General features: G+C 47.9%; 4 protein-coding genes across 4 annotated transcripts; 2 read left to right on the top strand and 2 right to left on the bottom strand.

The window, feature by feature from the left end:
• The first annotated feature begins 5,599 nt into the window (after positions 1-5,599).
• On the top strand, positions 5,600-5,987 carry BKA67DRAFT_582566 (uncharacterized protein). The gene is made up of 2 exons (XM_046104006.1): positions 5,600-5,834; positions 5,892-5,987. Exons 1-2 carry the CDS (start codon positions 5,630-5,632, stop codon positions 5,954-5,956), a joined length of 270 nt encoding a protein of 89 aa, XP_045952378.1. The 5' UTR covers positions 5,600-5,629; the 3' UTR covers positions 5,957-5,987.
• Positions 5,988-6,013: 26 nt separating this feature from the next.
• BKA67DRAFT_695816 (uncharacterized protein) lies at positions 6,014-7,541 on the top strand (the record flags this gene model as incomplete). The annotated part of the gene is made up of 3 exons (XM_046109318.1): positions 6,014-6,501; positions 6,558-7,400; positions 7,482-7,541. Exons 1-3 carry the CDS (start codon positions 6,100-6,102, stop codon positions 7,539-7,541), a joined length of 1,305 nt encoding a protein of 434 aa, XP_045952377.1. The 5' UTR covers positions 6,014-6,099.
• A 1,118-nt stretch (positions 7,542-8,659) lies between these two features.
• On the bottom strand, positions 8,660-10,294 carry BKA67DRAFT_582562 (uncharacterized protein). The gene is made up of 3 exons (XM_046104005.1): positions 9,945-10,294; positions 9,636-9,894; positions 8,660-9,564 (listed from the first exon to the last, which is right to left on the bottom strand). Exons 1-3 carry the CDS (start codon positions 9,997-9,999, stop codon positions 8,934-8,936), a joined length of 945 nt encoding a protein of 314 aa, XP_045952376.1. The 5' UTR covers positions 10,000-10,294; the 3' UTR covers positions 8,660-8,933.
• A 464-nt stretch (positions 10,295-10,758) lies between these two features.
• BKA67DRAFT_668597 (uncharacterized protein) lies at positions 10,759-18,586 on the bottom strand (the record flags this gene model as incomplete). The annotated part of the gene is made up of 6 exons (XM_046108640.1): positions 10,759-12,127; positions 12,225-15,768; positions 15,822-17,615; positions 17,708-18,102; positions 18,180-18,266; positions 18,323-18,586. The coding sequence occupies 6 exons, from the start codon at positions 18,584-18,586 to the stop codon at positions 10,925-10,927; spliced, it is 7,287 nt and encodes a 2,428-aa protein (XP_045952375.1). The 3' UTR covers positions 10,759-10,924.
• Between the last annotated feature and the right edge of the window lie 1,904 nt (positions 18,587-20,490).

The raw sequence follows: 20,490 nt of genomic DNA, 5'->3' as shown, positions 1-20,490 counted from the left end.
GCGTCTATGGGGCCGCAGCCACCTAAGATCGCGCTAATGCTTGTCCCCAGATCACCGCAAGCCTCATTTGTCTTGCTGACCGGCCGCTCCGCTTTGAACGAATCAATGATGCATTTCAACGGAGCATTCCAGGGTCTCCGTTGAGGTGACCCAGCCGCCATGCACTTAACCTTAACGGCCACTGAAGTAAGACATTGTACACAGCACTCCGTACACAGGTTGCCAACGATGGTTGATTGATTGCATTGCATACTAACTGACCTAAGTCAGTCGCTAAGCCCCGTCAGGCGCGGTTAACCGCCGATGGATGGTAAGCAGGTAGCGCCTAAGTAACTTAGTCTACAGCGCTGCTGCAAATGGTCAGCAGAAAAAAAGTGGTCCAGGGAATGTGGTGAGATTCAGTACCGACCCGATGCGCCTGCATTTGCTTGTTACAAGTGATCCTGCTGTGTGTGAATATGATCCGAAGTCCCAACGTGACCGGGGAATTAAGAAGAACCAAACGACGTAGACGACCCGCAGCGGAATTTCCAGGGTCCAGCAGGTGACCTAGCTTTCAATGCTACGCTCCCCATAGCTACCTCGTATCAGCGACTTATGACGATATGGCACATACAAAGCAGGCGAGAGCCCCTCTGCCAAGTCTTTTGGATTTTGCACCGGCCATCATCCACTGCTTCAAACATTGGCGGAAGCAAACAACTGACAAACAATTCATCCCCCAGATGGATTAGCATCTTGCTTCTTTCAGCAAGTCTGACTTTCGCGTTAGTCGCGGCAGGGTTGGTCGACTGATAACCACATAGCTTACAGTAAGTGCAAGTGAGCACTAAAGTTCTGGGGCTTAGTTGGCGTCCACAAATTTTAGTACGATCTTGTACGTTACCATCAAGCAAAGCAATCCCATCTTGCCATCTCATCAACAGCTTTCTTCTGGTTGTTTTATTAAAAGCCCATGGAGGGGCGATGAGTTCTTGTAATCCATCCACGAATTATCAACATGCTTTTCCGAAATTCCGACTTCAAGGCTGTTCGCGGCAGGTCGGCTTGTTGGAGTAGTCATGAGACACGTCCGAAATTTAGACACCAACAGAACATAGAGTTGATCGATTCGGTGAATTCGACAGCGTTGAATTTGTCGATGTACCAGTCATCGACCCAGGAGTAGGTTAGGCTCTCATTCTTGACTTGATTCGCACAGAACAAGATCTTTCGAGCCCTTTTTTCTGCCTTCCTCTCTGCTTCTTGAAGTCTCTCCGTAGGTGACTTCTTTATTATGATCGTGATCCCAATTATGTGATAGAATGGCTTAGGGAGCTATCTCGTCTTTTCCATGATAAGGTCACGGGTGAACGACAAATCACCTTGAGGTCGAAGAAGGCGCATACTTGCGTCGAATTAGTGAATTCACATCAAAATACTAAACGACGGTTGCTGATAATCTGGGAGAGGTTAGGCACATACGGATTACATGATTGTAAAGTTTTGGGTTGCGTGGTTGGTAATGCGGCTGAGGGAGCGTTGCGCTAAACCCAATCACGTCGCGCATTATCTCGCCAGACATGAGGCTTCAATTTCGATAAGATCCACGAGTTACGCCGACAATAATACCCTAAGGTTAATCGGAGGAAGCACAAACCACATCGGTCTTCACCAGAGATTGTCTGTTCGGGTAGTAAAGTGCAGGTACGTATGTAACTTCGGGTATGTACATTAAAATTAGCGACCAAAATCTGCTATCACACCAGCGCCCGCTGCCCAAAGCCCTTTCACAATGGTCTCGGACGGATCTTCCCGTTGTTTTGGCATGGTAAAATGAATTATCTACAACACGGCTCAGGCGCGTTTGTTGACTCATCCGACCGCTTTCAGGCCCGAAACTGCTTTGGCCCTTTCATGACACTCACGGCTTAGTTTGTCATTGCACGGATTCTTGCTCCCATGTCTGTCGAAGCTTTGAAAACTACGGAGAGTTTTTATCGATTATTTTCTAAGATCCACCCTTATCAGCCAGGCCGGTCGTCTAGTTTCTTTACTTGAAAGTGTTCCGACAGAGGAGCTGACATCTGTTAGAGACTAAAATGCTCGCAAGATCAAATATGAGCATCGGTGTACGTTAACATACATCTTTGGATTATCAGAAGCCAGAACCTTTGAATACAAAATATGTGTTTTCCTAAGCCTTTCGTGCTGGGCCTTTTGTTGCTTTCGTCACGAACTTCAGACGTTCACTACTCGTCAATACCCCTGTGATAGACACGTCATGTATAGTGATCATTATTAGTTTATTGATATGAAGTGTGATGTAACAGTGAGGAAGAGAGCTATCTTCTGTGTCACTGAAAAGCCACCTAAAATGGTTGCCCTAGTTGAATGCTTGAGGCATCCATCACCCTGCAACGCCAATATGTGTTGCCTTGTATGAACAGATCTAATTATTACTCGAGGACGTACAAAAAACGCCTGAAGAATATACTTTCATTCCTTCGAGAGCTGAAGTGGCGGCACAAGAAGGGCAACCATCAATGAAACCAGCCAACCCCATCGATGCTTCCCAGAATTCAGACAGTTCACAACTAGATATGGAACAATCCACGCGTTCGAATGAGGACCCGAATATGGAGAGAATGTCTTGTTTGTGTACGGTTTTTGGTACTCTGCATAACTTTGGTTGGTATAGGGAAAGAATTGAGTAGCAAAGGTTATAGAGTCATGATGCATGGTGAGTTAGACCTCTTCTTGGTGTTACAAATGGCGGTAGTATTGTAAAGGGAAAATGCGTCGGGTGTTCGTCGCTTTCGTGATTGCTGTACTTCCCGCGTAGTTCTGAAACTCCTTTCTTTATTTTCTTTCTAAGCACTGGTACTGTTAAGGCTCCTACAAACTTTGTACCCAACATCTATGCTGTGGACCAGGATGCAAATTTTTTTTTTCGTTTCCTTTTTAACTAATAAGCGGTTTATAGTAGCTTGAATCTCTAGTTGAGATTCAATGCAACATGTATGCTATTAAGAAGATAAGTGATAGATCAACCAAGCATACAACTGAAGGATTTCCGGCAGGCTTTCTTCCTACGTGTAAAAATTAAGACCACGTACAGAACAAATCCTGATATTCAATCAATTTGAACTGAAACACTACCTAACGCCCCAAGGGCGTTCGCTGTTCTGATCGGACACATCGATGTCGTGCATAATGTCACGACTCTCGCGACATCTCCTAGAAACTTTCAGATACCAAAAAACTCGCCGTATGACTTCATTGACACTGGTACGAAACTCTCATTCGTTCTTGACCCTATCCATGACTTGGTGACTAATTCACTGTCTCTTTACATTGACTTTGAAGGAGAAAATATCGTCAAACACGGCACCATATCATAGCTTCAACTCTTTGCTTCTTAACTAAAGAAAGTATTGAATTTACTGACCGTCCGAACTTTGGTTCTAACAAATCTACAAGATACCGAATATTACATGACTTTGATAATGTCTCTATTGCTTCCTAGGTAACTGAACAGAATACAACACCATTTTCGAACAATGGCAAATGCAGCTAAAGCTACGAAATGGGCTAGAGGGGGCTAAGGAGGCGTTTTCTATGCTTCAAGGCCTGAATTTCATTGAGCTTATGCGTTGTATCAACTAGACAGAATTTGGGTGATGTTGTCACACGTTTGTGTTACAATGGAGGGCTAGGGTGCTGGTATTAACGCGCTGAGCCCGACTCTCTATCACATATGGAGGATTCCAGCCCTTATATACCCTATTGCAATCCGATACCCGATAAGCTCTGACAGATGTAATGGTGTGAGGGCGTTCCTCAATACGTGAATTTCAATAACGTCAGTATCACGGTTGGCTTGAGTGAGCCATCCATGAAGGCCATGTCTTAGTAAGCGGGAGAGCTAATTCAATTTATTTTCCTCATTTTGAAGTACAAGAGATTTCATGACATCATTGTACGTTCTCTTTGTTTCAGTATTGCCGACTCCCGTTTAGGATCATGTGAAGATCCATAGACCTAACGAATAGTAGGATAGGCCACAATACAGTCATAGCAACGTATCATCCAGTAATAAACTTGCTATCAAAGGCGGCGACTGTAGAGGCCTAGAATTTCTAGAGCCTTTAAGATGAGATGGCATATTGAAAGCTCCAGTAAATGTCTTATTACGTCTATTTACCATAGCAGTGAATTGGAAAACCAAATATACAAAGCCTAATTCTTAGAAAGAGACGATCATGAATGTTAAGAGTTAGTTGAACTACTTTAAAATACGGTGATATGTATAAGAGTTTAAAATTGGGACGCTACAGAGCTACACATTAACTTTCCAGTATCCGACGAAAGGACTACTTCTGAAAGAATAGCAATATCAAATGACTCATTCCCCGAAAGAAAAAGAAAAGAAAACCGTACTGCAGAGGAATTTGGCTATTGAAGTAAATAGTATAGGCCTTTCCTAAAGCTCTACATTGACAGAGAATGCAAGCGATGGAAAACTAAGAGTCAAAATCCATATGGATGAAAACACGATGATTATCACAGTGGTACTCCGCAAATCTGTTTGAGCGAATAGGATATTGGCGTGCGAATCCTGCTTGAGGGACAAAGATAGAGCCATTCCCCACGACGATCGAGATCTCTGGAGGCTGTGGTTCTCAACCTTTATAGCTGCGTGAGATCCAAGGTCAATGGATCAAAAACGTTCGACGATATGCGTTAGGTACCGCTTGAGTTCTGCTATGACTTTATACAGTCATATTGGAGCTGAAACACCCGTACAGTACGTACTCAAGTCATGGTTTCGTCCTCGGGACGTTCCTATGTATGATGGGACTAGGCACACAACACCGTGGGGAAATTCTGAATTGTATAGATGTACAAGTTCAATATAAATAGAGTTTGCATCAGCTGGGAATTTCCATAGCCTGTCAGCCCTAAATGCTGACTACAGTGGGCCAGTCTGCCAGTGTAGTGTCATTCGATAACGCCCTCAGCCAATGACCCCACGGACAATTCGTGGTGGTTTAGTTACACAATGTACGAACTGCTTCGTTTTTGCATGAACAAATCTTCACCTTGCATGCTACAGAGGCCCATTCCTCAATATTACAATATTTATCAAACAGGATAGTAGCTTGAAACCTATATCCACCACAACTTCTCACTAACTACCCAAACGTTCTAGACGTTAAGAGTGAACATTTCTGGTGCAAATCGAACCCTGGCTGTTAAAGAGAGAATTTGAAGTTTGACTTCAGGGCTCAAACTATGCAGCTCGCCGTTCTTCAACCTACCTCTGCTTCAGCTTCTATATATGTTATCTTGTTAATTACGATCCGTGACAAGATCTCCAATCTTAATAAACGAGATCTGGGATTGATTGGTCAGTTTAAACATGAGAGTTTCACGTGTTGGATTGTTTGTTGTCGTGTCAATGCATCAGAGTTTCTTAAAGTCGAATGCCTCACTCATGCCACCTTATCTCGCTTCTCATGCCTACCAAAATCTTCTGGGGTTGTTGACTGAGATAAAAATCAGTTAAAGTTTACCTATTGCAGGCCACAGACTACATTTACATAAAGTGACCAATCTTTACACATGAATATAGAAATTGTTGGTCATGGACATATTGCCAAAGCCAAACGGGATTTCTCGACGCATTACTTTTCGAGAGAAACATCAAGCTGTCACCTGGTCCCAAATGAATCCTATCACTCATCCCATCAACGCAAAAAATGAGGGTATTCATGAATTGCAACAACAAGTTGCCGCCATACGGAACATATTCCCAGGTCCGCCCACGGAAGTATGTCCAATAGTTCTAGGTATGTTTTGTCCCGCAATAAACGGAATGTATAGTACGCCTAATAACCAATTGGTAGTTCCTGGATTTAACGGATGGGGGACGGCCCTTCCTGGGAACAGTGAACTACTTTGGCGGCTTTGAAAGCTTGCCGTTGTTTCTGTCTCAGCTGGGCTATATTGTTATATTGGTTCGCATTGGCCCGATTTCAAGTAACAGAGAGCGGGCTTGCGAGATCTTCGCACAGCTCACCGAACCTTTGTAACATACCACAAATTTGCAGCGGAATGGTCGATAATAACTTGAATAGTGGTCGAGCCAGACCAGTTGCGCCACCGCCACCACCACCACCACAACAGCCTCCGGAGTCAATACCAGTAAATTTTGGTATTAATCACCCATCTCCATTTCCGGCTTTAGTCGCGGCTGCTGTAACCGACCAAGCAGTACTTTACGACACTGCCGCAAACCGTCTTCCAGCTGACTGGGCATGGAGTGCTACCAATAGAACCAACTTCATCTGTCATTCGCAGGGTGGCACAACTATCAGATATCTGATCGAGCTATTATCTGGAGCGAGCGATCCCGACCTACCACAATTTCTCGGTACCAACCGTCAAAGCTGGGTCAAGTCTGTGGTAACGTTGGGAACCCCTCACAAAGGCACAACTGTGACGGAGGTAGTAGATGTGAGTTATCCGCCGGGAGTCTTATTGATAGTAGACAACATCTGAATCTCCAGCAGAGTATTCTCAATCCACGTGGCTTAGACCCACTCATAGACTTTGTTACCTCGTGCTCATTTGAAGATAAGGGGCAGAGGCTTTACGATCTCCACCTAGACCATTGGGGATTTCATCGCACCAACCCAGGACAAACCTACCAAGAGATGCGTGCGGAAATTGCCCCTACTATTGCTGCGTGGTGGGCTGGACCACACAATGGACTTTTCGACAATAGTATTCAAGGTGTTACCGCTCTTGACTTGTTTGCCCCGAATCCGTCACCAGATATCTATTACTTCACAATGTCTTTCTGTGCTACTCAACCGTTTCTAGACGTCATGCTTACAGCCCAAGATGTCAACGAATTCCTGGCATTGTTTCCATTGAACTGGCTCTGGAATCCCCTAGGAGTATTTGGAAGAGTTGCAGCTCCACTTCAATCACTTGGGAGTATACTAGGTGTCCTCCCTTCACTTCATGCGACACTTACGAGCGTCACTCGCATGGCAAACCGCCATCTTGGGAAAATGGGATATTTCTCACAGATTCCTGCACCTGGCACACAACTGCCCCGGTCAGACATGCTCCCACTCATAATGTTTTTTGCTTACGCCATGGGAGGACGCAATACCACACCTCCTGGGTGGCCAGCTGGCAATTCAGAGGCATTTAAACTCAACGATGGTATAGTTAATACTGAGTCGATGGATGGCCCGGTTGGAGGACCTGTGAACTATGGAAACTTTACACAACAGCTCGCTGCAACTGGTGGTCAATTTGTCAAAGGAGAGTATTGGCATTTGGGAACGAACGGGACTGTAGATCATGCTGATCAAGTAGGGGTATTTACAGATCCCATCACGGTAAGGCTATACCTTTACCATATCTTGTTGACCTCAATTATAATAAAGATGGATCTAAAGTCGCGCTGACGTTTGATATAGAATGCTGAGGTCAAGGTTATGTATCTGTTGTTTGCAGAGCTTGGAGACCGTCTGCTGTAAGGGCCAAGGCTGTAGAAGCCTTGTAGCAGGTGTCTTGGAGTTAGTAGGCTTGAAAATGTACTCTGCAGACTTGAGATTTTAAGTCAACATCATTTCGCCTGCCAATGAAGAGGGGGAAAAAAAAGCAAAAAGAAGAAAGAAAAAGATCGGCAGACAAGCCCGTAGTACCAGGTACCATAAGACTAAACACAGCTAGCTTGAAGTCGATACGATTAATGATATGACGCCCCCGACTTCTCGAAGTCTACCGCAACGATGGCAATTCTCTCAGTCTCAGTGAACTCATCCATGATTATGAATCTGCGAAGGTCGAGTCTAGGGTCTGAGCTGTCATTGCAAACCCCACTACGTACAATGCGTCACATTCACTAGGACTGCCACCGTACAGCGCTTCCACTTGTTCTGGGGATGATACAAGCGGCGCCTTCGCCAGTCCATCAGTAAATGAATCTTCGAGTTTGGGCGATAAAAGCAACCCGCGGATCAACCATGGGTTTCACTTTTGATCCCAAGTTTGCTCGATAAAGTTGTTTACATGCTCGTCAAATAGTCTAGACTCATCAGCAAATCCCCCTCTTTGGACGGGAGATAAGTATACCTTAGTGCTGATTTTCGTGGTATAGAAGACAGCATAGTATAAAGATAGGTTATTTGTAGAGATAGACTTTCAATAATTCTTATAGGGAAGTCCGATAGGCTCAGAGACGAGCTGCGCATGAGTTGAGATTTTACGAAATCTTTCCTCCACACCCCGCCTGTCATAACTGGTTGATCACGCAGCTCCCTTACTGGCATACCATGTTGGAGTGCTTCCAGAGCCGTCTGGATTGAGCAAATGTCGCAGCGAAAACCAAGCCAACATGGCGCAGCCACGTTATCTTCTCTTCTTCAGTTGTGATAAAATATGTAATTTCGTCTTCCGTCGTCACTCGATCTAGAATTCTGAAGGCCACATCATTTGGTATTTGCTCAAAAATCTCTTTAGAGTCTATTCATAGTCACTCAATAACCTTCTTCACAAGATAAGTGACATGTATGGATAATTCCAGGACACATTTAACATCTTATAAATACAGGACTATTAATCGGGCACAGGCACTATATTTGACTACCTTCTCCGATATTCATTTTGCGCGTGTTTATCTGAAAACACTCTATATTTCTTCTCAACCCTAAGGGTTATTGTCTAGAGAATATAGAAGCAGGGCAGCACCGTCTCTATTCATTACTTGTGACGATTCCTACACCAGTGGTATACGAATAGCTAAGGCATATGGTAACATGAGATGGTATCGAAGAGGATGAGACTGTAGAGATAGATATTGAGTATACTGAGCAAAGACGATTGACAATAATAGCCATCAAAGCTTGAGCTTCACCTATAGGTAAGATCTATAACTTGGACGCCGATCGACCAGTCTTAATATCGTTCGCGAGGTCGAAATTACCCAACACAATATCCGGGTATCCTATGCCTCCACTGGCACCAGCCACGTCAGGTAGGCGCCAGGCGCCGCCGTCGACGACGAGGACATGGCCGTTGACATAGTTTCCAGACTCGGCCAGAAGGTACACGGTCGCATCTGCGATCTCTTTGACCAATCCATATCTGCCAAGTGGAATCCCTCGACCTGCTCTACCAGAATCCCGAGACTCTTTGCGAGATAATCGTTGTATGCCTTCTGTGTCGCTGATTCCTCCAGGACTGATGACATTGGATGTGACACCCATCGGCCCATACTCGAGGGCGATGTTTGCCGCAAGCGCATCAACACCGGCTTTGGCCGACGCGACATGTGCTTGAAACGGCATGCCTGTGAAGTGGAATGTGGCTGATATGAAGATTATTCTTCCACCAGTGGTCACACCCGGAGACGGGTTTTCCGCCGCCGAACGGATCAAATGGGAAGCAGTCGCTTTAAAGGTGTTGTACGAGCCCAATAAGTCTATGTCAACCACCGACTTGAAGGCGTTGGAAGAGAGGCTAGTGATAGGGGCTAGGAAGTTTCCTGCTGCTCCAGCACTATTTTCAACGCCTTGTCAGTCGAGAGATTCCCCTCTCCCATATCTGAAAGAAAATAAAATGCAACGTACATGACATAGTCGATTCGCCCGAATTTCTTAATGGTTTGTTGAACAGCTGTCTCAAGGCTATCCAATTTTCGTACATCCACGCCCCCGATACCAATCACCTGGGCTCCAGGACGGGCTGTCGCGATCGATTGTGCCATATCTTGTGTCTTTTCGTCATTGCGCCCGATAATACAAGCATTGGCACCGAGATGTACGAGAGCCCGCACTTGGGCAGAACAAATTGTACCGGCACCACCGGTACAGAATACAACCCTATCCTCTGATTATCACGTCAGGCTTGGGGATCTTGCAGTTACGGGAGTTACTAACTGAAAATCTCATCTTTCCAGATTGCAGAGATATACTCATTCTTTGGAACTGACATCTTTTGTATTTATTTGTTCTCCAGCGGTCGGCATGCAAAATCGACGGCTGAGATTCATAGCACCTCAATTTTCAATGATAGAGCGCTGAGACACAGTTAACAGATCAAAGCGATCGGTTGTGGTTTTATACATTTCACCTTGCTCTTGTGACGGGCCAGGAATGTCACCGCAACGTCATGGGGGAAGGTTAAACACCCCCACGGGCTACACAGCAGGACTAGCGTATGGGCATATTGATTCCATCCGAATTGCACGTGAACGGTCATGTCACTATTTCGGCCGTGGAAAATTCCGAAACCCGAGACGGTTCTATTTCCGTGACCAGGAGATCCCAACAGCGGGACCTGAAGTAAGGTTGAATCTGGGCTCTGATTATAGACGTTGGAACTTTCCGATGGATCAGTGCAAATTAAGAACCAGGAACTTAAGGTCTTTCATGAAAGTAGATACTCATAGGAGACTAGTCTACATGAACCTTTTCTGTGCATGAGTAGGTCCTCTACTGCAGGCTGGTAGGATAGGAAAAAAGCAACAAACTCTATGGTCAAAGTTAGAGGCTCTACCACAGTAGTGCACTAACCTAAAGATGCCATGTGTTTGTGCTGGGGGTAACAACGGGACAACACCCTGGGCTAGCTGAGATTCTGTCGGAGTATGCAAGTGTAGGTGCATGGGGTGAGCGTCATAGTCAGGCACATGAGTCAACAATCTGATGTTCAGGGTATGAAACCAACGGTCAATTGCTGAAATAGACAAATGGGGCAATTAAATCGCATGTGGATAGATACAATCTTAATAAGGAAAACAACAACTCAATAGATGCGAATGTCCATTTCTTATCCGACGATAACACACATGGCCATATTTTAACTGATCTCAACCTAAGAGGCCCAGTTTTGTTGAAACAACTGGGAGAAAGAAAATTTATGTCTCCGCGCTGCCAGTTGCGCCATCTGCATCTGTTCTGCTAGCAAGACGGACCAGCCGACTTTTTGCTACAAGCTTATCAACAAGTATAGTCAACGACGGACTCTGCATGACATCGAAGATAGAGCACTCGGCTTCCAGCGTAGCTACGATCCAATTGCGCAGCTCAACGGAGATGAGTGAATCAACGCCGATCTCGGTCAATGCCAGGGATGGGTCAATGTCGTCCTTGGCGCGGCCGAACTCCTTGGCCAGCTTGGTCAACATGATATCTAAAATGACCCCCTGGGCCTCGGCAACCGTTGTGACAGCCGCAAGTAAGACCTTGGCGCTGCCGCTCCCTGCGGTGGCACCGCCTGATAGACCAGCGGAGTCGGCCCCACCAATTATCTCCAGTGGTGCGAAGCGCGGATCGTGGTTCCAGAAGGTCGCCGACGTTGACCGTACAAAACCAGGGGGGATACCTGTAATGATCTGGCTCGACTGCGGCGTGCGGCGGGGCGACCGAATGGCGGACTCGATAAGACGTAGGACCTCGGCTTCCTCCAGGGGCCGGAGCCCAGCCTTCTTGAGTTGGGCAGCCACGGCACTGTTCTTAGCGTCTGCGAGGACGCCTACGGAATTCACGGCGCCCAAATCCAGCGACACAGCCGGCAAGCCGAGCGATGCACGGTGCTTGGCCAGCGCATCCTGAAAGGTACCGCCGGCGGCGTAGTTGGCCTGGCCTGTGTTACCGCCGACGCCGCTGATGCTTGACAGCATGATGAAGTAGTCGAGCGGCGCAGCGGGAACGAGTTCATGAAGGTTCCACGTACCCTGCACCTTAGCCTGGACGGCGGCTGTATAATCGTTGTGCGACATCTGGTCGAAGAGAACGTCCCGCAAGACCATGGCGGATTGGATCACGCCCTTTATGGGCGGCATGGATTGAGCGCATTCCGCGAGTGCCTGGGCGACATCGTTCTTCTGAGATACGTCACAGCTCTTCAGACTGACAACCGTACCAGACGACTGTAATGCTTCGAGGAAAGCTGCATTCTCGGCGGAAGGTGATGCCGCGCTTCGGGACATTAGGATCAGGTAGCGTGCGCCCTTGTCCACCAACATCTGCGCCACGGACTTGCCAATACCTCCGAGACCACCTACAATCAGATAACTGCCTTCTGAAGACAGCTTCACGGGCCGACTTGGTGGTAGAACCTGCGAATGTTTCCTTAGCTTTTGGAATATTTTATCAAAGAATCGCACATGATCCTGGTGTCAGAGATTTGAGGGTTTTCAGGGGAAATACACTTACCTTGACTAGATCACCTTCCCTTGGTTCCAACACAATCTTTCCCTTATGCTTGCCTTCTTGCATGAATCGGAGGGCCTTCTCGTACTCGGAGATGGGAAAAGACGTAATGGGATGCACCGGGCCCAGCTTACGCTCTTTCACCATGCTGGAAATGTTCTGCACAATCTGGAAAAACTCCATCGGACGCTTATAGTACATGAAAAGCAGATCGAGGGCTGCAAACATCGTGCCACGTGCGAACGGCGCCAGGCCGATATTGTTGTCCAATTCGATGTCGCGTTTCCCAATCTCGATGAAGCGACCGAAATCAGCAAGACAGTTCCAGGACGCGCGAAGCAGCGGCCCTCCAAGCGAATTGAGAATGACGTCAACACCTTTGCCACGGGTGCGTTCCATGACCCCGTTGGCGAAGGAAACGTCACGACTCGAGAAGATGTGGTCGTCGGGGATATCATAAATCTCCTTCAGGAATTCGCGCTTCTCAGCTGTGCCGACGGTAGCGAAGATCTCAGCGCCGATGTCCTTCGCTATCATGATCGCGGACTGTCCGACACCACCGCTGGCGGCATGGATCAGTACCGTCTCATTCGGTCGCAGTCGTGCGACATCGCAAAGTCCATGATAGGCTGTGGCATGTACCAGGGGCAGCGAGGCGCCCTCGGCGAAGCTAAGCCAGTCGGGGAGCTGGGCGACCTTGAGATACTCAATTCGAACCGTTGTCGCGAAGCAATCCACAGCTACTGCATACACACGGTCGCCGACATGGAATCCCTTGGCTTCGGCAATCTTGCCAACACGAGAGACAACGCCGGCACACTCGAAGCCTATGCTCTCCGATTGCAGCTGGTCGAGTGCCACCATGAGGTCACGGAAATTGACGCCGTAGGCTTGTGGCTTGATCTCGACAAATTCGTCCTCCATCGGGCTGTCCAGGCGGGTATCATGTACAAATGTCAAGTTTTGCAGCATGCCCCGAGCTGTAGAAGTAAGCTTCAGGTCCATGCCGCTATTCGAGAAGGGGCGCATTTCGGGCAGCTGCCTCGAGACAGAGCTAGCCACGTCATTGTTCTGCTTGAAGTCCTGGTAAATGCGGGGGATCTGAAGGATATCCGACCGCACGGCATACTCAGTATCCGGAAGAGGTAAGTCATCTTTGAGCATTACTCCCAAAACATAGGTAATGTGATTGATGGAAACGACTTCCCATGTGGGCACTGCCGGGTCCAAATCCAGAGATACGAATCGCCGTGTGGTATCTTCGCAACGTAATGTACGTAGTAGACCGTGGTGGAGACTCATAAATGGATTGGGACAGTCGATCTGCGAGCCCTGAGATAGCCACAGAACGCGCCGAAATCGTGATAACATTAGTTTGAGTTGGTTAAACTCTTGGGCGGTAGGTTCGTGCAGGAAGGGTGCTGCTAGGTCACCAAGGAAGATCACGAAGGCGTTCCCAGGCAAGTTGGTGATTTCATCTAACCGATGGAAGCTCACATTTAACGTGTTGAACTTGTCCGTGATACCCTTGCTAAGTTGCTCTAGAAATCGTGCCGGAATCTTCGCAGTGGAATATACAATTGCTAAAGTCGATGATCCGACCGCTTCCTGTTGAGGCTTTGCTTCTTGGGATGCCGCATTTGCTACCGTAAGGTCTTCCTCGATGAAGATATTCTCAAAGTCAGCGCGTTGGAGAACACCAGCCCACTGCTGTTCAAATAACGCGGCGGAGGAAATATCAGTATCATCTGAAAATCGAAGTGATGAGATATTGCCGGATTGCTTGAAGGATTCAGACAACATATCGTTACTCTGCGGCGAACCCCTAACCATAATCCTTCCACGAGGTTTCAGCAGTCTTCGAAGATTGCCCATAGCTTGCTCTAAGTTCTGGGATTCATAGACACTCGCCGATACGATGACCAGATCATAGCTAGCGAGTTCAAGACCCTGGGCATTTGAGTCATCGAGCTTGAATGTATGAAAGCCAATCTTATCCGCGCCATCGAGCGACGTGCGAATAGCATCAACAGTTTCAGCTAATGGGGCAGTGACATCGAAGCGGCCAATATGTTTGGACAACATGAGCGCGTTCTGGATATGGTGAGTGAATTCACCTTTATCTGCGCCGACCTCAATAATGTTAGCCATGGGAAGCTTGTGGCAGAGCAACTCGATGGTGCTGCCGATAGCAGTTAATCTATCCCTGCCACTGAAAGTAAGTTTTGAGGGCTTCAACATATCCACTTCGGGTTTCCACGTTGTGGTAAAGCACAACTTGTCCTGGTCAGCGTTGGTCATGGCGGCTCCGCCTCCGACAGCTTGACAGTATAGGCCGTTCATGATGAGCAACGGCAAGTTACTATCCTCTGTAGCCATAGGGCCAGTGCTTTGCAATGCGGCCGAAGACTCGAAACCCTGAGTCTTGGAAACATTCAGTGTTGAAGTCATCTCGAAATGATCCCCTGGCTTGTTGCTTATCTTGGCGGAGACGAACATCGCACGGATAGTGGTAGGTACCATAGCCTTCTTGGGAGCTGAGGATGGCAAATTGTGAAATACAGCCTGAAAGATAGTGTCAAGTGTTGTGGGATGAATTATGTGGCTCCTCTGGTACTGATATGGCATTGTCGTGACCGTGTCTGCAATTCTGATGACGGACTTTGAAAAGCCATCGCCCTGCTGGCTTGAGATTTGGTTCTGGAAGGTAGGACCATAGGAGAGGCCAATGCTGTTCAACGACTCGTAGATAAGAGGCCCGTCCACTTTGTCGCCAAGAGACGCGTCCTTTGAGACGCTAGCGGCTACCTCATTGCGGATGAAAGAATGCTCTATAACCCCTTTGGTTACACCGACACGCCCCTCACAGTGCACTATCCACTTGCCACTCGAGTGCAGAGACTGGATATGAAAGTCATTCCAGCCCTGACCTAGGTGTATACGGTCGACGCAGGGTCGAATGGAAAGTCGAATCTCGGTGCCCTCAGCCCTATCTTCGAGCACCAAAGCCTGAACAATATTGATTGCCTCGAATTTGTAGCCGCTTATTTCTGTAGTATTTCGTACAGTTTGTCGGATAGCCTCTATCGCCATAGTGATGTATCCCGCACCAGGGAATATGACACTGCCCTGAATGACATGGTCGCGCACCCAAGGGATATCTCGGTGACGGATGCACCATCGCCAGTGGGGTGTCAACGGCGAAAAGTCGTATGCCGGTGTCCCGAGAAGGTCGTGAAATGGATGGGAACGCTTCCTCAAGTCTTGATTGATACGGGGTTCCTTCCAATATCGTGTCTGATGGTTCCAGGGGTACGGTGGTAAGTCAGTGAGAACTTTCAGATGTTGAGGCTGCCCGAAGGGGAAATTGACCATGTTCAGGTCAACAGGGTAGCCTTGTTGGACGAGAGAGCAGACTAGGGAATGTATACTAGAGATTGCGCTATGGCCTCGGTTCAATGTTGATGCGTATGTTATGCCCAACCCCTTTAGCTCAGGCTGCATTAAGATCTGTTTGATAGGTCCCCCAGGGCGGCATGGGGTCCGACTTCAACCACCATATCAACGCTCTGTGCCTTGTTGTTTTTTTCCTCAACGCACATGTGCGTCAAACAATCGAGAAATTCCACTGGCTGCACCATATTTCGCACCCAGTGCCCAGGGTCCGTCAGGCACGCTAGGTCATCCACACGACGGCCGGTCGTAGGCGAAGAGAATATGATTGAACCGTCCATAGGCTCCGTTGGCTCAAGAAGAGGCTCAAGAGCCGCGTGGTAAGGTTCGGCGATCGGAATCATATGATGGGAATGGTACGCCGCACTGACTTTGAGTCGGCGTGCGAATATATTCTCGTCATGTAAGAGAACCTCGAGATCATGAATCGCGGGTATGTCACCGGAGACGGTGACGCTATTTGGGCTGTTCACACATGCCACCATCAACTCCCCAGAATCAGAAGGAATCCGTGAAATCCTGTCTTCGGCTTCCTTACGGCCTAGGCCTACTGCAATCATGGTCCCGTTGCGGTTCAAAAGCTTACTGATTTTCGTGGTTAAATCACCTCGACAATAGACAATTGCCAAAGCAGCTTTGAAAGAAACGGCACCTGCCGCGTAAGCAGCGCTGACTTCACCAGATGAGTGACCCGTCACACAAGTCGGATTGATACTCCATGACCTAAGGAGCTCGATCAAGGCTAGTTGTATCGCCACCGACATGGGTAGACTGTAGAGCACCTCGTTGACGTTGGTTGTGGCTTCGTCTCTCAAGAGCTCCTCCATAAGCGACCAGTTTGCGCCAAGCTCAAGGAGGCACTTCTCTGCGCGGAGAAGCACGTTCTTGAAGACGGGGTAAAGACTGATGAGCTCTCTACCCATAGCGTGCCACTGGGCGCCCTGACCACTGAAGACGAAACCTAACCTGGGAATTCCAGATGCGCGGCGCGGGCTCGATGCTGGTTGCACTTCCCCACTGCTCGCCGTGTCCAGTGCAGCGCGCAGGTCCTCAACCGTTCCTTGAGCACAGGTCATTGTCCATTGGAAGCGGGATCTGCGTGACCCCAGTGTAAAAGCTAGCTGGTCAAGCAGCTGCTCCGAGGTTTCGGTAAAAGGTTTACTCAGGTATTCTTGGAGGCAACCGCGTATGACTTCGACAGTGTGCTTGTCTTTGGCGCTCCATACAAAGATACGAGATCTGTCAGGATGTCTTGATTCAACGCGACTTTGTGAGTTTTCGCTGGAGAACTTCTTGGATAATAGGTAGCTTGGATGCTCGACAATTGCATGAGCATTGGCACCACCATACCCGAAATTGTTCACTGAAGCTCGTTTCAGACTGTTCTCAGGCCAGGGCTTGAGAGAACGTGGAATCTGGAGCTTGAGTTCCCTGAGCGGGATGCCGGGATTTCCTTTCTCATAATTGACATGAGGCGGGATCTGTCCCTTCTCAAGGGCAAGAACGACCTTGATCAAGCTAGCCACTCCACTGGCTGCCTCAGTATGTCCGATGTTCGTCTTTATCGATCCCATCAGAATAGGGTTGTCTATATGCCTTTTCTCGCCGAAAACAAATCCTATCGCCTTGGCCTCAATAGGGTCGCCAGTGGCGGTCCCTGTACCATGTGCCTCAACGTAGCCACTGTCCACTGGATCTAGCCCAGCGCTCTGATAGCATTGCGTCATGAGTTCGATCTGTGCCTCTGCACTGGGGGCTGTTATAGTACCGGTCTTTCCATCCTGGTTTGCGCTGGTGTTACGAATGACGGCACGAATGGGGTCGCCGTCTCGTACAGCATCCGCGAATGGTTTCAACAACACGGCTCCGACGCCATCTCCGCGGCCGTAACCGTTGGCCCTTGAGTCGAAGGCGAAGCATTTACCTTCGGGGGAGAATGTCCTACAATAGATATGAGTAATGTTATTGAGAGAAGCTAAAGGTTTTCATGCTTGATATCAATCACCGTTGGGTAAATGAAATGCTTAGCTTACCCTAATTTTGTTCCACCAATGAACGCATCAGCGTTTAGCAGTAATCCTGAGCCGCCTACAATGGACATCGTCGACTCTCCGGAGCGTAAACTCTGGCATGCCAAGTGCAATGTCGTCAAGGAAGTGGAGCATCCGGTATCGACCATTACACTCGGGCCACGGAGGTCATAAAAGTGTGAAACACGATTAGCCACCATAGCAGCGCCGGTACCAGTGATCATGAAGGTGTTGTCCATTGTAGGTAGATCGCGTAATTGACTATCGTGTGAATCACGAAAGAAGGTTCCGGAATACACTGAAGTATTGGAACCTGCTACCTGCTCTATAGGAAGCCCAGCATTCTCGAACGCTTCATATACCGTCTCGAGCTGGAGACGTATTTCGGGACCCATGGTCTATTCATATGTAGAGGCACAATCAGTTACGATTCAAAGGATTAGAACCGTTAGGTAGCATGAGAGAATATACTAACACCGGCAACGTCGGCTGTGAAGTTGAAGAACGGTGCATCAAAGTACTCGATGTCTCCACTAAGATAGTGAGCTCCCTTCACGTTTGTCTTATGAAACCAGTCAGTAAAAACTAGAACTTCCACCAGGGTTTTGAAGCACACACGGTCCCGAAGTTCCTCTCATCCGGATGGTACCATGCGGCAGGGTTGAAACGTGCCGCATTAAGGGGTGACCAAGCGTTGCGTCCTTCGGAGACGAGCTTCCACAGCTTTTCGGGGCTGTTGGCATCTCCGGGAAATCGACAGGCCATACCGATGACGGCAATTGGCATTGGTTCTGAATCCGGTTTGCTGCTTGGAGCTGTCTTTACTGCCGCTATGTCATCGCCAAGGAGCGTCTCCCGTGGGGGGTTTTGATGTGCCACCATGGCTACGAGTGACTGGACAAAAAAGTATCAAAGGGTCAAAGAATATTGTTCAAAAATAGCAAATAAGTATGCTGTCTATCGTTAGGTGGATGAAGGGTCCTCTCAGGTGATCGGAAGGGTACCTGGTTGTCGCCCTTTTATCATCGGCTGAAGTAGGAGAAGCGATCAGAGTGTAAAATACAACACATATAGACACGCTGGTAGCTATCTCCCCAACGAAAGTAAAACCACTGATTTCAGCCTCCTCAATGCAGGAGTAATTCTCAGGGTCTCACCCGTCTCTCAAGCTTCGTGTTACATAATTCTAGTATTGACAGATAATCATTTCACAACTGAATTACATACGCGCATCTCCCTGCAAGGTTTCTAGTTGGCGCCGGCTGTGCCAGTTCAAGGTGTTCGTCGCCCACGCGGTATCAGCAACTTCGTGAACTGCATTCTGCCCCGAAGGCAGATTCTCGGGACCAACGGTAAGATCAACGCTGTCCCTTAGCCACGAAGCGAATCTGATTATAGTTTCCAGCCTGGCGGAAAGTATGAAGTTGAGTTAGCGGCACGGCGATCCGATATGCCCGGCTCAATCGGCTAGCCAATGAACACTCGTGCGCGTCATGTTTCAGAGTTCCATAGCTTCCGTCCCGTTCCCTAGTCCCAAAGAGTGGTTGAACTACCAGGAACCTAGACAAGACCCTAGGTTACTGTTTATCTGATTTTTCCTATCAACGAACTTGGTCGGCCAGACAAATTGAGCACCGATACGAATATGTAAACTGGAAAGAAGCATGATCCAGCATAAGTCTGTTCTTTTTGCATAGTGCTCTGGTTGTGCAGCGGGCGACGAAGGCAACCGGGGTAGTATGCCATTAAGCGGTGAACTCCAACCATTAATACGTACGCGATGGTGATATTGGCTCTTATTTGCTAAGCCCGGTGCCTAAGAAGGCGTCTCGCCGTCTCGCACAGTCGATACCGGCGGGGTTTCCCACTCAAATGGTTTCCGCCCCTCCCTTGGCGGAATCAAACGCTTGCTTCCACGCACACTAAAGCCCGACGCACATCGAACGGCTACTGATACAATGTACAGACAGGGGGGCTGTAAACTCATTGGTTCGTATGGCAATGGACGGGGAGGTTCCCCACCGGAATCGTGGTTGGATACTGACAAATCCAGTTTCCAACAAGGTGACACGGAAAATTGCGCACCCCCACCATGTACATATGTACAACTATCGACCAGGTGCGCAATTTTCCGTGTCACCAGCCTTGACAGTAATGGCGTGGTTCGGCACGTGGGAGGCTTGAAATGTATCTACATGCACAACCCTGCAATGTGTGGTGTAGTCTTAGTTCCCTTCGTCTAGTGGGAGACGGCCCCCACGTTTGATAACAAACAAAACAATCAAACGGCACAACGTTTCAAACAATATAGTGCGATGGGAAGTTAATCTGTATGTAAACTTGAAAAAGATCCCCAGTCCGATCGGGATACTTTCAGATCAAAGTTTATCGGGGTCCTTTTCCTTGAACTCTATTACAGTTTCGGCATATGCGTAGTTACTGGGCCAAGTATCAACGAACGGGCCATCTGATAGAGGTGATTCCAAAACAAAACAAAAAAACACGACGCATTATGCCGTTAACGCCCGATTTTGATAGTTCATCTTCAGCTTGCGAGGATTTAGATTTGCGTGTGAACAGACGGCAGACCGACGAAAGTGATTGGACATGAGTTTTGCAGAGCTTGATGAGAAATTGCAGGTTGCTTTCGGTTTCATATCAAACTTTTTGAATTAAGGACATCCGTATTGCATGAATTCTTATCTCACAGTTGCGAGTTCTGTTATTGATTGATTGATTCGACTTCTTATTTGAGAATACGTGTATAACGAACCAGTACGCTCCTG

This window comes from Truncatella angustata (assembly GCF_020726525.1).
Source record: "Truncatella angustata strain MPI-SDFR-AT-0073 chromosome Unknown BKA67scaffold_10, whole genome shotgun sequence".
Lineage (NCBI taxonomy): Eukaryota > Fungi > Ascomycota > Sordariomycetes > Amphisphaeriales > Sporocadaceae > Truncatella > Truncatella angustata.
This window is presented reverse-complemented; position numbering and strand designations above follow the sequence as displayed.

Excerpts from the sequence above, each read along its gene's own strand:
- BKA67DRAFT_582566 (XM_046104006.1), top strand. The coding sequence starts at position 5,630 with ATGGACATATTGCCAAAGCCAAACGGGATTTCTCGACGCATTACTTTT. Across the intron at positions 5,835-5,891 it reads AGTATGTCCAATAGTTCTAG|TTCCTGGATTTAACGGATGG; the intron begins GTATGTTTTGTC and ends ACCAATTGGTAG.
- BKA67DRAFT_582562 (XM_046104005.1), bottom strand. The coding sequence starts at position 9,999 with ATGTCAGTTCCAAAGAATGAGTATATCTCTGCAATCTGGAAAGATGAG. Across the intron at positions 9,895-9,944 it reads CTGGAAAGATGAGATTTTCA|AGGATAGGGTTGTATTCTGT; the intron begins GTTAGTAACTCC and ends CGTGATAATCAG. Across the intron at positions 9,565-9,635 it reads GGGCGAATCGACTATGTCAT|TGCTGGAGCAGCAGGAAACT; the intron begins GTACGTTGCATT and ends CGTTGAAAATAG.